This window comes from Aquarana catesbeiana, linkage group LG04 (genome assembly GCF_042186555.1).
Source record: "Aquarana catesbeiana isolate 2022-GZ linkage group LG04, ASM4218655v1, whole genome shotgun sequence".
NCBI classification, from domain to species: domain Eukaryota; kingdom Metazoa; phylum Chordata; class Amphibia; order Anura; family Ranidae; genus Aquarana; species Aquarana catesbeiana.
Window position 1 is genome coordinate 294,778,632 of NC_133327.1, and position 17,969 is coordinate 294,796,600.

General features: G+C 40.4%; 1 protein-coding gene across 5 annotated transcripts in view; it reads left to right on the plus strand.

Moving 5' to 3' along the window:
- The window catches only part of PRIM2 (DNA primase subunit 2), a 449,872-nt gene that overhangs the window by 263,305 nt on the left and 168,598 nt on the right, over positions 1 to 17,969 (plus strand). For all 5 annotated transcript variants that reach the window (XM_073626716.1, XM_073626712.1, XM_073626715.1 and 2 more), the window contains exon 8: positions 15,467 to 15,534. In XM_073626716.1, coding sequence (XP_073482817.1) covers positions 15,467 to 15,534 — 68 coding nt within the window. The remainder of the gene's footprint in view (positions 1 to 15,466; positions 15,535 to 17,969) is intronic.

A 17,969-nucleotide genomic window follows, 5' to 3' on the forward strand; every position in this document is an offset into this window, starting at 1 on the left:
ACAAACGCACTGCTTAATAAAACCACGTCTTATTTATTTCCCAAGAAAATAGGAAAATGCTAACATGAAAATACTAGGAAAATGCTAACGTGAAAATACTATAGAGCATATAACGCAAGGATACTTTTCACTAGTGGTGCACTGAATGGGTTTTTTGGTGCTGAAACCGATACCGAAAATGGAAGATACACTAGGCCGAAAACCGATACAGAAAATAACAGTTTTTTAAAAAAATTAAAAACATTTTTTTTTTATATATATAAAATTCTCTAAATTGTGTTATATTCGTTATTAATTATTCATATTCGTCTATTCAACTTAATTATCATGCATTTTTTGAATAAAAAATAGTACAAAGAATCCAGTAAAGTAAAATAAGTACTTTCTTTAATAAAAGTAACCCAAATAAATTGGACACAGACAATAAAATAAAATACACAATTAAAGAAAGTAACTTAGCTTACAGTAACAGTACACATATGCTGCTGCACATTGCACAATAATTCAATTAATAATAAGAAGAAAAAAACATACCAAAATAAAATATTAACAAAAAACAGGCATAATAAAATACCAAAGAGTAGACTAAGAGCCTCTATGTTTGAATAGATGCACGGTATTTGCACTGTTTACTTTATTGTTCAAAAATAGAAGAACCATAAAACAAGACAGAGGGCGCACGGTCTACTATAAACATCATACTATTAAGCCATCAGTTCTGTATCAAAGCTTGTTGTCAAAGTACTGTAAAACATCAGCTTCCAGTCCACGATACATCATCAGTCACATCACATAATGGGAGTGGGACAACTGGAAAACCCAACAGGCTAAGGACTTGCCTCTTCCTTAGAGCCAGAGCTCCGAGGAGACAGGGCAACTTAGGCAAGTTCTCAAAACACGTTAGCCTATTGGGTTTTCCATTTGTCCTAGGTTATAGGTATAGTGATGTGATGTATTGTGGACTGGACTGGAAGCTTACTTTGACGACAAGGTTGATAGAGTACACCTGCTTGTTGGATATTAAGTTACCATTAGAGGTCTTCCTTAATGCACTAGGCTGGGGCGCCCTCTGTCTTGTTTTATTTTAACAGTGTAAGTGTATATCCACGGACTTCCCTAGTCATAACTCATGAGAGAGTATTAAGAGGGCATCAAGGCGAGGCATGTCCAGTGAAGCCAGCAGGGAAAAATGTAGGCAACAGTCTGGGGCCCACTTCCAAGCACCAGAGATTGTGGAGTTGATTGATTTACAAAAATTGGAGAGATTGAAAAATACAGCGCAGCTGAGTACATTAGACTAGCCAATGAGCTTCTAAATAAATTCTTCGGCTAGTTCAAAGCTTTGACAAAAAAAAAACTGGAAGCCGGTTGGTTAACCTTCTACGCATAGCTGCACCAGATTTTGCACTCTCCAGTTTTAGTATAGTAATAGTAAATCAATCAACCTCTGTGTGTTTTCCTATTCAGTTCCGTATCCCTTTACTAATGGCAAAGTTACTGTGCAAATTAAACAAACTTATAAAATTATAGAACAACACCATAACAAGTACAACCAATATGGCAGAAGGCCACTATTCTGTTTCACAGTTTTTCTGTAAATAATTATATAACATGTTTTATATATATATAATTTTTTTATTATTTTATTTTCAACTTAAATGAGAACTAATTTGTTTCCCTAAGTTCTCTCCCTAAGGTGTCAGCGGCTGCATGTGCGATAATACGGTATATGTATATATAATATGTAGCTGCGGGTTACATATACAGTATACCGCACTGTGTTCCGGCCTCAGGTATGGGCGGAGACTTCCCGAAACAACACAGACTAGTCTACAGTCTGATCTACAGCAGCGGTGCTCAACCAATCACAGCAAGCAATGTAGACTAGTCTGTGTTTCTGGAAGTCTCCGCCCATACCCGGAACACAGTGCGGTATACTGTATGTATGTAGCCAGCCACCGATGCAGAACAGATATACATACAGTTTTGCACATGCAGCGGGCTGCTTAGGGAGAGAGTGAGACATAGTTTGGTGCAACAACAACAAACTATGTGTACAGTAGTTCAAAAGCTGGAGTTCTCTTAAATTGAAGAAGTTTAAAAAAAACTATAGAAGAACTACAATGAACATTGGACAACCAATGGCACAACTAGGCATTGGAACATACATTAGTTGTTCCAAATTTTGTCCAATAGCGTCTGACTCATACCAATTCATTTACTATGTTCAACATAGTAAATGAATTGGACGGTGCTACTGATTTCTAAATCTATTTCAGAGTAAAAGTGGCAGATTTCGCTTTAAGAACAAAAGTTGTTCAGCTTTCTCACAGGAGAGACTGTTCCTCTTCTCATGAAGAATATGAAATGCTAGACTGAATAGTCTCACTCTGTACTGGTTCTTGGGGCAGATAAATATCTGCGTGCAGATTCTGGTGACAGGCTGTTCAGCTTAATAAATCTCCAGCTGTTGGGTATCTGCAGTTGTTGTGGCATTGCTATGGACCGGGGTGTGTTCATGTAAAATTTCTTCAAACATATCAGATAACGAGGGAGTATGTTCCTCTTCACTTGTATGCGACCGTTTCTCTGGTATACTTTCCTCTGTGCTATACCTCGAAACTTCTTCACCAGATGCTTCCATCACCTCAATTTGTGCCTGTATCATTTCCCGTGCATGCTGCTTCTTCTCCACATTAAAAAAATAATGCTCTGTAAATCGAGGATCTAGAACTGTTGCAATGCAGTACAGAGGGTTGGATTCAGTGTCTTGAAACCAGTTGTTAACAGCCTCCAGTAGAGTGGTTTTAGCCGTTTTTACGCCATGGTCTGTTTCTGCCTCTTTTCCTAGCAGACGCTTCAGTGCAGCAATCAAGGGAATAACTTCAGCAATGGAAGCATTAGCTGAGCTTATTTGTTTTGTTAACTGTTCAAATGGACAGAAGAGACTAACTATTTTCAACTAACATCCACCGATGTGCGTTCAATGTTGCCGGCAGCTCGTAATCTGCAATGTATGCAGCTAAAACACGCTTTTGTTCAAAAAGACTTTGCAGCATATAGTAGGTGCTGTTCCAACGAGTGGCTACACCTTGCTGCAGTCATTTTGGTGGCATTCCAAACTGTATCTTTAAAGCTTGTAATCTGGAATAAGCAAGCAGAGAATGCTTAAAGTTACCCACAATTTTTCTTCCTTTTGATATGATATTAGATATGGTGCACTGACTCAGCAATCCCCCATTCACAGCCAATTGCAGCGTGTGTGCCATACACGGTATGCTTTTAAGTTCATTGTCCTCCATTGCCATGTTCCACGCATTATCTCGGACAATCAAATGCACTTTAGACTTCTCAATGTGCCAAGTGTCGAGCATGGTTTTTAAAGCGTCAGATATTGCTGCTGTAGTATGTGATCCAACAAACTCACGTGCGTTAAGTAGGATGTTTTGCAATTGAAATTTGGCATCTATCCACTGCGCTGTCAGGCTAAGCATGCTTGTTGGACTGACATCTGAACGCCAAATGACGGTAGTAAAACTGATTGCTATGATGTCGGTAGTCATTAGCTCATAAACATGTTTTCTAACGCTGGTAATGCAGGTAGACAGGCATCTGCAAAGTAGCGTCTGCTTGGTATTGTGTAACGCAGCTCAATATGTTGCATGAGCCTACGGAATCCGATGTCCTCCACAACAGAAAATGGCTGGTCATCTAATGCAATAAATTCCATAATTTTTTCTGTAATGCCACAAGCTTTGGGACTGTCACTTGTAAATTTTTTTTAGCCTTTTCAAAGACTGTGGCCACAGATGGTGTTGAGCCTGTCCCTGAGGCACTTTTTGGAAGCGGTACTGATTTCCTGTATTCTGTATGCTGAACTGGATGACGTGTTTTCATTTGGTGTATCAAACCTGTGTTGAAAAATGCCTTGGCACTGTACCCTCTCTTGTCCCCCTGTTAACTTTAAAATATTTCCACACTGCAGACATGGTCTACCTTTGCTGGTAGCATAGAAGAATAGCATAGAATGATCTATAGTGGGAATTAAATCTGAGGGGGGGAAAAAAGGACTAAAATCAATCTAAAAAACGAAACACTAGGCAGCTATAATAAAAAACTAAACCACCCATCAATTTTTTTTTTTAACAGTGAGTGCACCTCTCTTGCCATGCACTGCAGTACATCTGACTTGCACCAAAAAATAAGAATATATAGATTGTAGGGCTGTTACTGATTAAAATGTTTGTGTTCAATTAATCAATATTTTTTTTAATCGACTAATTTTTGATTAATTATAACGCACATACAGATCCAACTACTTTTAGCTGATTTAGCACTGTTGTTATGGCAACGGCCAAAGCCGGACATAGCGGGGCATGGCTAGGACGTCACATGTCATAAACTCAGCCTCACCGTGCCCATAATCGCAGCCTTACCGTGCCCATAATCGCAGCCTCACCGTGCCCATAATCGCAGCCTCACCGTGCCCATAATCGCAGCCTCACCGTGCCCATAATCGCAGCCTTAGCATGCCCATAATTTCAGATTTACCGTGCCCATAATCTCAGCCTCACCGTGGCCATAATCGCAGCCTCACCGTGGCCATAATCGCAGCCTCACCGTGCCCATAATCACAGCCTCACTGTAGTCAGTGCCTGTGCCTGGATTACACAGTCTGCGGGCATCTCCCGCTGTGAGAAAAGTCCCACCCTCCTCCTAGATCAGCTTGTGTGATAGAACACTGTGTCTATCACACAAGCTGATCTAGGCGGAGGGCGGGACTTTTCTCACAGCGCGGCCAAAGTTTTCACACTCAGCTCCGAGACACAGCAGGAGATGCCCACAGACTGTGTATGACATATAGTGGAGGAGGAGGGAGCCGAGCGCTGCGCTGCAGCCACAGCTTGGCCCAAAGCGGCCCCAGTGCAGGCAGCCTACCGATCAAAAAAATTTTGATTGATCAAAAAAATGAACGATTAATCGTTAATTTCCGCAGTCCTAACATATTGAATTTTATTGCACATTGCTGCCAACTAATATATTTATGGGATATATAGGTGCTATAAAGTATATTGCTTGCTGCATAGTGCAACTGCATACTGTCTGTCATGTTTAAAAAATTCATGCGGTTGTCAGTGTAGTATTAGTATAATATATGATTACGGACAACTGAATGCTATCTTGACTGCGCTATATAAGTAGTAAAAAAGTAGTACCTAAATAAATTATACCTGGCTTGTTAGTTTGGTAAAATATATATTACTATTGGTAGGAGTGCACCGAATAGTGCCGAATAGTGCCGAAACCGATGCCGAAAATGAAAAAATACACTAGGCCGAAAACCGATACTGAAAATGACCAATACCGAAAATGACTGTTTTAAAAAAATATTTTTATACAGGAGATGGTCAGAGATTGGGGAGATGGTCAGAGACTGGGAACATGGTACATTTAAGTTGTCACTAAATGATATATTGCTCACACAGGCCATGGGCATATGTGGAATTGCACCCCAAAATATATTCAGCTGCTTCTCCTGAGTATGGGGATACCACATGTGTGGGACTTTTTGGGAGCCTAGCCGTGTACGGGGCCCCGAAAACCAATCACTGCCTTCAGGATTTCTAAGGGCGTACATTTTTGATTTTACTCCTCACTACCTATCACAGTTTTGAAGGCCATAAAATGCCCAGATGGCATAAAACCCCCCCAAATGACCCCATTTTGGAAAATGGGATGGATATACACCTCACCCCCAGCCCCTGAAGAAGAGGTTATAATCATTATTAAATACCTTGAAACGCGTTGGGCCTGCACTGTCAATAGCTCCTTGCTTAAACAGCCTCCAAGGGTCAAATGTAGTTCCGTCAATCTGTTTTGTATACCTTTGGTTGTATTATTGTCATTTGTACATTCTGGCATCCATAATATTTGTCGGTATTTGTGATCCCTATGAGTATGTGCCATGTTTTTTAATTTTTTGATATAATAAAAATTGGATATTTTTTTATACACTTTTTGTCATACTTCTTGGAGACCTCCCTCCATTTAAAATCCCAATTAAGAGGAAAAAACTTTTTCTATTCAGTACATGGATACCAAACATGACATGCTTTAAAATTGCGCACAAACGTGCAGTGGCAACAAAATTAATACATTTTTAAAAGCCTTTACAGGTTACCACTTTAGATTTACAGAGGAGGTCTACTGCTAAAATTACTGCCCTCGATCTGACCTTCGCGGTGATACCTCACATGCATGGTGCAATTGCTGTTTACATTTGACGCCAGACCGACGCTTGCGTTCGCCTTAGCGCAAGAGCAGGGGGGACAGGGGTGCTTTTTTTTTTTTTTTTTTTTCTTCATTATTTTTTTGCTTTTTTATCTTATTTTTAAACTGTTCCTTTCATTTTTTTAAATCATTTTTATTGTTATCTCAGGGAATGTAAATATCCCCTATGATAGCAATAGGTAGTGACAGGTACTCTTTTTTTTTTTAAAAATTGGGGTCTATTAGACCCTAGATTTCTCCTCTGACCTCAAAGCTTTAGGAAATATCAACCCGCCTCCAGCTTCCATCCTCTCTGATCACATGTGGGCAATTTAGCCTCAAATGCACCGAATATATAGATTGAGTCTGCAATCCTGTATATGGGATCAATGAGGAAGCATAACACATTTCATAATCCAAACTGGCACAGCTCATCCAGGCATTTGACCACCACTTTGGATTAGTGTAAGCGACGTGTTTTGGCAAAGTCTTACTGAGCTGTGATGCCAACTTTATCAGGTCACTGCTCCTCATACAGAGACTGTACAATCAGCTTGAAGCTGGTTGATACCTCCACCTGCCCCTGCGTGCACGCCAGAGCCCATGACAGATTTCTGTCCTGTACCATCACGCTCTCTTCCACCTCTCAACATGGTGGACAAAATCCTGAGCGACTTTAACCTGGGTATTTACATGACTTTGAATGTTATCAAGAGTGTCATCTCTGCGTAACAAAGCCCTGCTTACTGTCTGAAGCTATGGCTGAGAGTTTGTTCCTCAAGAGACCGATGTCCACTCCATTAATAACACCCATCCCAGCTCCTATTCCCCCCAATATAGTGCTGAATACATCCCTCCTCTTTCAGTTACTCCTCAGAAATCTCACAGTGGTTTTTATCAACCACTGTGAGATGTTGAAGCGCCATGTGGTGAAGGTATACTGTGCCCTGGTAGCCAGCATTTTTTCCCTTTATCTAACGGAGCATGCTCCTATGTATAGTCACTGGCATTACTTGTGCAAGGTTCCAACCTCTCAGGTGAGACATCAACCAGGCGTATCTCCCCCATATCCAACTCTGGTTTCCCACATGTCCAGTATCAAAAAACCTCTCTGTAGGACTGCTAAGATTGAGACACCACCCCTACAAGGAAATATTCATCCCATTGATGTGTCACCTGGCACCCTCTAGCCTGGCCAACAGACACCTTATTATGCATAAGTGCCAGCCTCCTGGGTACCTGCACCATATTAATTGAGTTATGCCAATGCATTTCACACATTAAAAAGCTTTCCTTCTTTAAATTCCTCCCGCCATAAAAAAAAAAAAAAAAACATTTTACATTTCTTGTTTTGAAGGATTGGATAGGTTATACTCCTTCCCCAACCTCCAACCCATTGTACTTGTATTCACAGTACGTTTGCATTCCTAAAATGACAGTAGAGACTCCTGCAAAATGTTTCACCAGTCTTGTTGCTGGGCAAAGTCTTTCCTATGCAGCAATTAGCACTAAATTGTCCATAAGAAAAAGAAACCTTATAGTGCAAGTATTGGTCAATCTGAATCTTTTCGTTTGTCCCTTCTTTCCTGAATGTTTATCAGAACAAATTTGCGGTGTGGTATGGCACAGACAAACTGCCAACCAGATGAACATCTTTCATCTGTTCCAGAAACCTCTCCAATCTCGCACCACCAGGACTCTGAAAGTGAAATGTTTGCTTTGTTTACTTATAGCTCCCTCCTTGAAACCCAGGAACCTAGTATTACTGGCTCCTGAAACTGAACATATTATCAAAACAACCATGATTTCTTTAGGATGAACCCACTCTAAAATGGATCCCCATGGTATGAGCAAATTTTTTTTTAAAAAGAACGTGAATGTTGCTTCTCAAAATTCTAATTTTAAATGCTAAAAAAAAAAAACAATGCATTTATCTATACCTTAAGACCTATGCACTAACTCCCCTTTCAGGTGGACAAAGCTTAAACATTTTGTAACTTTTTCGACCTAAATGGAAAAAAAAAAAACCTACAATAACTCCAGCGGCTAGAATGGCTTCCTACCAACTCTTGTCTTAAAATGTATTCAGCTGCTAATTGAGGACATATCCAATGACCATCTATTCAGCTGATAATTGAGGGCATAACCAATGACCCCCCTTTCAGGTGGACTGAACCTAACAATTTTTCCACCTGAACAAAACAAAAATAAAATAAGTGAATAAACAAATAACAAAAAAAAAATGTAAAAAATAAGAGAAGGTAAAAAAAAACATAATAAGCCTAACAGAAAAAAATAACAATCCAGAGGCTTATCCTTGAAAATACTAAAAAATATATTAAGGTCCGCTATAATATTCCAAACATGAAGGGCAGATCTCTGAAACTCGCAACTAAACCTTATTCATAGCAAAGAAATATTAACTAGAAAATTCTTACCATCCATGCAGCTCACTAAGGGCTGCTAACATTGTTTCCCCAGTGCTATATTTGAATGACCATGCGGCTATCTCCATTTTGAGTTTATGCAACTGTTCTACATAGTGATGCCTTTCCTGTCTTAATTGACTATTTTCAGTTTGTAGTCTAAGCATTTGGGTCTTAAATGGGAAACGGGTTTGATTACTATGGCCTCTATGCCTTGGATTGTTACCCCATCTTGCAGAATAAACTTCATAATGCCTTGATGTAGTTTTCGGGTAGTGCGACTTCCTTTGCATATCATTATTAGCCATCAAACAATACTTAGCTATGTGGACCCCCATTTATACAAACAAAGCACTTGAGAGCTGGTCTCCCTGCATAGGCCCTTCTCTGAGCATATGGCGATGGAGACTCACATTGCTGCATAACATTACTATGATTGGAATGAACAGATTTTTACACTTTCATTGTCTCAGGAGTTACTAGCAATGGACTCATCAGACGTCTCCACTGTTTCAATTCCTGAATCAATTTCAAGCGCAGCAACACTTGCATTTGGCTTTTCTACATGTTGTTCCAAAGCCTCTATCTTTGCTGAACGCTGAACATGTGCGGAGGATAACTCCATGGCAGACTGGGCTTCATATAATTCCTTCCTAAGCAGTATTATAATACGCTTATTCTCAGCCTCTCTCTGATTAAAAGAGGCAATGGAACTTTCTCTTTGTTTACACATTTCCTCTAATTCATTCATTTTCTGTTCCAATACACATTTCTCAGTCACTAATTTTTTCAATATTATCACCAGTATTTGCATCTGCCTTTGCAGCCATTGCTAATATATTCTTAGTTATACTTTGTACCTGCTCCAGTAATTGCTTTCTCTCCGTACATCATTGGTCTTCTTTCGCTATAGCAATGTCTGATCATGACAACACGGTGACTGCCACCCAAGTTGGCTTTTCTTGGTTGTTCTGTAAAGGTTTAACTTTAGCAACGCACCCCCCCCCCTTTCCCTATTGTGAGAGGTAAGTACATTTAATGCAGAGTGCTGGATCAGCATGCTTCTTTGTGGAGACTAAATCAAGATCGCTGTAAATGTCTTTTTTTTTTTTTTTTTTAACTGTCAGAGTAGCATCACTTCTTGCAGAACCTGCACACATTTTACCAAGATAGATAAATCCTATAGTGTTGGATTGTCAAGGACACTGGCTTTAGCATTCAATCATTCACACTTGGAACGTTGATGTTCCTGCGAGATAAGAAGGTGAGGTATCTGCACAATAACAGTGCAAAGTGCCTGACATGTTACTCCATTGATTTCTAGGAAAAGATGACAAAATACATTTGCAGACTGTAGAGTTTTAGGTTAACCGTTCATGTCAGGATAGTTTTAATGAAATGGGACTATCTGTGCAAAGAAAAAAAAAATACACACTGAAGTGAAACTGAAACGGTTGTTGGTCAACTTTTTATGAAACATTTTTTTGAATGTTTACAGGTTTATAAACTGTTTTAATTTTGTTTTGTTATGTTTTTGGTCAGGAGGATGCCATGAACATGGCTTAAGTAGAAATCGTATTTAATAACTGCGTAAAGAGTTTATATTTTTACTAAATTATGGTCCTAAATATGGTAAGGATAGTGAAACTAATGATACTTGACAAAATGAGTTCCTTTTACAGCAGTCTTAATAAGTAAAATTAATTTTCCTTGACAGTACATGGTATTTAGGAAAGTGTTTTTTTTTTTCTGTAAATCATCTGAGCTGCCTCTCAACCATGAAAAGGCCTAATGAATTTGACTTTCCCCTTGCAAGCATGCTTGGTGCACAGGAGAGAACTTGTTTGGTATAGTAAATGTGGACTTGCTATACATCTGGCTCTGGGACTAAGTACCAATATCTTCTGGGCCTCTTGTTATCCTTTTATAAGTCATGTTAGTGTACAGTGTATTATCTAGGTAAATACTAGAATCTTTGGTGAATTTACAGTATTTACATGTGTAGCAAAATTACCTAGGTGGTTGCTGCCGTTTTTGGTGTGGAAGAACTATCTAACTATCATATACATATCTCACAAAAGTGCGTACACCCCTCACATTTTTGTAAATTTTTTATTATATCTTTTTATGTGACAACACTGAGGAAATTACACTTTGCTACAATGTAAAGTAGTCAGTGTACAACTTGTATAACAATGTAAATTTGCTGTCCCCACAAAATAACTCAACACAGCCATTAATGTCTAAGCCGCTGGCAACAAAAGTGAATACACCCCCATAATTAAAAATGTTCAAATTGGGCCCAATTAGACATTTTCCTTCCCCAGTGTCGCGTGACTCATTAGGGTTACAAGAACTCTCTGAGGATCTGAAAAAAAAAATTGTTGCTCTACATAAAAATGGCCTAGGCTATAAGAGGATTGCTAAGACCCTGAAACTGAGCTGCAGTACGGTGGCTAAGGCTATACAGCAGTTTAACAGGGCAGGTTCCACTCAGAACAGGTCTCGCCATGGTCGACCAAAGAAGTTGAGTGCACATGCTCAGCGTCATATCCAGAGGTTGTCCTTTGGAAATAGAAGTATGAGTGCTGCCAGCATTGCTGCAGCGTTCGAAGGGGTGGGGGGGGGGTCAGCCTTTTAGTGCTCAGACCATACGCCACACACTGTATCAAATTTGGTCTGCATGGCTGTCGTCCCATCAGGAAATCTCTTCTAAAGATGATGCACAAGAAAGCCTGCAAGCAGTTTGAAGACAAGCAGACTAAGGACATGGATTACTGGAACCATGTCCTGTGGTCTATTGAGACCAAGAATAAACTTATTTGGTTCAGATGGTGTCAAGCGCATGTGGCGGCAACCAGGTGAGGAGTATGAAGACAAGTGTGTTTTGCCTACGGTCAAGCATGGTGATGGGAGTGTCATGGTCTGGGGCTGCATGAGTGCTGCAAGCACAGGGGAGCTACAGTTCCCTGAGGGAACCATGAATGCCAGCATGTACTATGACCTACTGAAGCAGAGCATAATCCCCTCCCTTCGGAGATGGGGCCACAGGGCAGTATTTCAACATAACAACCCAAAACACACCTCCAAGAAGACCACTGCCTTGCTAAAGAAGCTGAGGGTAAAGGTAATGGACTGGCCAAACTTGTCTCCAGACCTATACCCTATTGAGCATCTGTGGGGCATCCTCAAACGGAAGGTGGGGGAGCGCAAGGTCTCGAACATCTGTGATGTCGTCATGGAGGAGTGAAAGAGGACTCCAGTGTCAACCTGTGAAGCTCTGGTGAACTACGTGCCAAGAGGGTTAAGATAGTGCTGGAGAATAATGGTGGCCACACAAAATATTGACTCTGGGCCCAATTTGGACATTTTTACTTAGGGGTGTACTCACTTTTGTTGCCAGCGATTTAGACATTAATGGCTGTGTGTTGGGTTATTTTGAGGAGACAGCAAATTTACACTGTTATACAAGCTGTACACTTTCTACTTTACATTGTAGCAAAGTGTAATTTCTTCAGTGTTGTCCCATGAAAAGATATAATAACACTTTTGTGAGATACTGTGTATGTATGTATGTGTATATGTGTATGTGTATATACAGTATATAATTAGCTGCACATTTTCTTGTGCAGCTGGCTTGTCCACAATTTTTTTTTTTTTTCCATATATAGTGTTATTTGTCATCTGGCATTTGATTATCCATTGCATGATGCATTTATTTGTTTTATGTTGCCAGCACTGCCTTATTTTATCTATAATATGAAACTTCAGACAGGTAATCAACACGCAGCTCCAGGCTGGGGAAAATTGAGGCTGCTGATGTCATGTGACCTGAAATTTGGGGCTGCCATTTGCAATTGTTTTTCTTATTAAAGGGTTGAAATTAACAGCTTGGAGTGGGCAGGGCAGGCTTTTCACCTGTTATATTTTCATTTTGCCCATTCCAGAGCTTTATAACGCTCTGTATGTGCTTAGAGTAGAGGTCGACCGATATATCGGCCGATATCTGGCCTTCTTTAAGAAATCAGCATTGGCCGATTTTTGTGCAAAAATGTGTATGTGGCCCCACCCACTTTTTTAAGCAGCCCATTCCTTGGCTGGTTTTTGATAGCTGCAGGGCCCCGCCCACCCCGGGCCCCACCCACTCCCGCCATCATGCTGAATTCTGACAGCTGGTCTCTGCATTCAGTTACATATAGAGTAACTGAAACTGACAAATCGGCTCAGTGTGAAACCTGCCAGTGCCAACCAATGCCACCTGCCAGTGCTAATCAGTGCCACCTGCCAAAAAAAGAAAAATCGGCTTAAAATATCGGTCACAAAAATCGGCATCATATATCGGCCATTGGCCGGCCCGATTTCTAAATATCGGCATCGGCCAGAGAATAACCCATATCGGTCGACCTCTAGTTTAGAGTATCATTGTCATTTAGGGTCTGCTTAAATACACTGATACAAAAGTAACGATGATGGTAGATACTTTATTGCTTTTCAATTTGACTTATCCATTTTTTTAATACTGAATTGAACATACTAGATTAGGCATATGTTTGTGTACTTATTTTTATGGTTTTCAGAATGTAAGGGTGATTATGGTTGCCAAGTAGACCCTACATGGGTTTTTGTCGCAAACTGCTTTACTGTAAAGCAGGGTTTCTTAGCCAGGGTTGCATGGAACTCTAGGGTTCCTCCAGAGGTTGCTAAGGGTTTCTGCCTCTCAGATAAATTCCCACTGACATCCTTGACCGATATTTGTAAGGGGGTAATTTTTCCCAGTGTCCACAAGTGTGAGGAGCATTCTTCCCACTGGCCATCACACTAATGTATCATTAGTTGTAGATAGTCATTTTTATCAGGATTTCCTTGAGACTAGAAGGTAGGGGTGCAACGGATCAAAAAACTCACGGATCGGATCGATCCTCGGATCAGAGTCACGGATCGGATCATTTTCGGATCAGCAAAAAAAAAAAAAAAACAAACACACAAATCTTGTTACACCCACCGGAGTTTTAGATTTAAAAGCTATTTTCAACACAAAACGGAGCTTATATGCATAAATACAGTATTTGTAGATCGGACAGACTGTTTAGATGTTAGATTTTAAAACCAACAGCAAACCTGCTGACCTTACATGGTTGCTAATGTGACAGAACACCTCTGATTTTCACATTTAATGTCCCGCACTGTAATATAACCACATGTCCCCCACTGTAATATAGCCACATGTCCCCCACTGTAATATAGCCACATGTCCCCCACTGTAATATAGCCACATGTCCCCCACTGTAATATAGCCACATGTCCCCCACTGTAATATAGCCACATGTCCCCCACCGTAATAAAGCCACATGTCCCCCACTGTAATATAGCCACATGTCCCCCACTGTAATATAGCCAGTCCATGTCCCCCACTGTAATATAGCCAGTCCATGTCCCCCACTGTAATATAGCCAGTCCATGTCCCCCACTGTAATATAGCCAGTCCATGTCCCCCACTGTAATGTCCCCCACTGTAATATAGCCAGTCCCTGTCCCCCACTGTAATATAGCCAGTCCCTGTCCCCCACTGTAATATAGCCAATCCATGTCCCCCACTGTAATATAGACACAGACTTCCCACTGTATTAGTGCTGTGCCTGATAGTCAGACTCATACCTTGCTTTAGAGAAGCCGCCAAACCCACGAGTTGGGGGCGGGATGATGACGTCAGCACGATGCTCAGCGCCGCCGGGTGTACCAAGATGGCCGCGGCTTCGGCCTAGCTCCGGAGCCGCGGCCATCTTGGTACACCCGGCCGGGTGTACCAAGATGGCCGCGGCTCCGGAGCTAGGCCGAAGCCGCGGCCTTTCCTAAAACCCGAGGCCGCGGAGCGCGGGTGTGCCGATCCGAACAGGGTGGCCCGTTCGGATCGCGGATCGGTGACGATCCGTTGCACCCCTACTAGAAGGTTATATCAAGGGTTCCTCTGTGATGAAAAGGTTGTGAAATACTGCTGTAAAGGTTCTAATACCATTTTAATGTTTAATTCATCAGGTAGTAATGTTTCAGTTATAGGTAGAGTCAGCGCTTGACTACAGACTTGCCTTCATATTCCAGCAATATATACGCATGTGTATGCCTGTTCTGTCCACACATGAGCTTTGGGATCTCTTGTCTACCTTTTTGTGTGGTTTCGTTTCTTCTAATCTCCGTAACATTAATAGACCAAAAAGTTGTAGCACTTGGTGTGATGCACTGAAGAAACCACCGGTAGGGAGAGCGTGATACCTCATGAAGTCCATAGTAGACCTGCAGATGAGGAAATTCAAACACTGGCTCACATATAGAGCCTCCCCTAGAGAGGGAAATTGTTGTCCTCTTTTAGAAACTGAAATATCTGTTTTGGGTGGACTGACTCTATTACAGTGGTTACTAAAATGTAGAATACCGGAACCGTCAATGCAAATTAGTCCAATCCAAATGCAAAGACCCTGATACAAACTAGCTTAAGTACCTGAATCCACTCAGATTTCAGCTGTGACACAACAGAATTACAACAAATTCATCTGCAGATGGGTGCTTACTTTTTCATTTTAAACGTGTATTGGTTTGCCTGAAGTTTTAAATCGATTGTGTAATATAATACACTTTTACAGAGGTGTAGGCAAACACACATATGCATATCATTTTATAACTTCCTATTTAATGTATAGTCCTTTCATTGTTAATGCTTTCCACATGTACAAATTTTTAATGGCCATCATTTCATAGTGTTGCTCTTCTTCTTTCAGTTGTCAGCTCGATCGCTTCCAGTAGTGCAATCAGATGAAAGACTTCAACCTCTACTTAGTCACCTCAGGTATGTTCTCCATGCCATTGTGGGTGTAATCTTTAACATGTGGTGTATAACGTGCTCTTCCCCCTTCCTTTGTGTTTGATGGGTGTCCTAAGTTTTGGCTGGTTCTGGAAGCATACTGTGTTTCTTTACTTTTTTTCTCTTTATTGAGCAACCTGTTGGATTCTTGTGTCCACTGTCCCAACAGTTATGTGGGTTGCATTTTGAGACCTTTTTTGTTTTCCTTTTATTTTTAGCTTTGATCTTTCTTTGGTGAATAACTTGAGTGTATTTCATGTGAACCTCATCAAATCATGACTTAGTTTGTTGCCCCAACATTTCATATTCCTGATATGTGGCTGCTGTACCATGTACTTTTATAGGAAAGTATCCTGGTCTCTTTGTATTGATTCCATCATTTGAAATCTCTAGTGTTCCTGCTTGCTTTCCTTATTAAAAACTGACCACACTAAGCAGGAGAGCACAATGTGGTCAGTACTCTAGCTATGCTGGGATCTCCGTGTGCTCTCCAATGATCAGACTTGTCCTGACATGCCCACGCCCCCCCCCCCCCCCCCCCGCTGCACAATCATTCACTGGGAAGCTCGTGTGCTGCTGCTTCTCCTCCCCCTAGCTCTTATGCAGCTGAGAACAGAGGGAATGTGATTACTTATTAAAAAAGGGAAAAAGAGTATAAAAAAAAAATATTTTTTTTTTATATCCATGCAAAATGTTTTGCCTTTCATTTATATTTTAAACTGAAAGGATTGTTTTACAAGGTGATCGTTTACAATCACTTTAACATGTGAACATTCAAAGCTGTTAGGACATTTTAGTTGCTTTGTTTGTACCGCTCAGTGCTTTTCTAATTTCTCAGTACTTTCTTATGGCGCTTACAGGATGCTACTTACAGTACTATTTAGACCTCACCAACAGTTAGATATGCTACTAATCTACTGTAGAGGCATGCATTTAGTGACTTTTAAGTTGGTTTTTGTCTAATCAGCAACCCTCTGATCTTGTTTTTGTTGTGCCAGATTTTCTTTAAAGTTTAAAGACCTAGTTTTATGCTGTTCATATACTATACGAAAAATCGTCCGAACCCATTTTTCGAAAAAGGAACATTCCGTTGTGACATCATGTAATGACCGATAAATCGTTCAGTGGACATAAAGTAATCATTTTTTTTTTTTAACATATACCTAGTGCAAACAGGATGGGAAGCACATTAATCTTTCAATTTATTGTTCGTTCGGCAGAAAATTTCCAAACTTGTCCTTGTTATTTCGGCTCAAAAATGTCCCAACGATTACAGATTTTGTGCCTACAACGGGCCGAAAAACGAACGAACTGACCAAATGACCATTGACCGATTTTTCGTATAGTGTATGGCCAGCTTTAGTCAAATGTATTCTTCAAACGATGTAAGACAAGTCAGCAGTGTATGGTATACTAGTTTCAGTAGGAATTCTGAAGCTGCAATTTTGCACAGATCCACTTTTTCATTCATTGCACAACAATGTCTCTGTGGAACAGTTCTTCCTGTTCCTATTCCATTAATGTAATACAATAGAAAATCGAGGATTCCAAAGCTCTGTCATGCTTGAGGCGATTGTAGCTGTATTAGTGCAAATAAAGAAGAAAGTATCACGGACAGTACTCAGTTGTTTTTCAAGGCTCTGTCACATACACAGTTCTCTAAAAAGGAATTATATTCTAAAAGCAAATTTTTCACTGATTTGCTTTGCTATGGATTTTAATTACAGGGTATAGGTACAATTTCACAGTAAATGCCATTTTTTAGGTGGAAAAAATTTGAATCTGCTGAGTTTGCCTTTCAGATTCATACAGTTCTAATAGAGTTCTGATCTGAGTACATCTGTTATTTACAGCCACAAAGGGCCAAACCTCTATTTATTCAAGTTCTTTGGATGAATGTGGTGGCGTATAGTGCAAGGAGAGGGTGGGACTTGATCTTGATTTGGGCAAATGTTGAATCCACATGCACTGCTTTAGCCTGGGGTCCAAATGGCTCTATTGAGATGAGTTTGAACCCGAAGACCCTGTTCACACATGTGTGTTGCTGTAACACGCCATATGTGTGTTTGTGTACTGTAGTTCATTTTGAATGGCATTTCAGCATGCCTCCACCATACACTTGTGCTAAAATGCACCAAAACACACAGCAGCATGCATTGCACTGCGCTGCAAAAAATTATAACTGCCACTATTTTTTGCCACATTTGAATGGGCTGCCTCTAACTTAACGCACAAGAACTGTGGAGTGCAATGTGGTAGTGTGAACAGGCCCTAACACAGGGACTTGCAAGCATACGTAACCTGCATTTCATGATTGCTATTGCTTTAAAACTGTGTTGGGCTAAATCTGGTTTACTTCTTTGAAGAAATTAATGTAGTTTTGTGGGTAACAGCATATAAATGTAAAAACTTGTAAAATA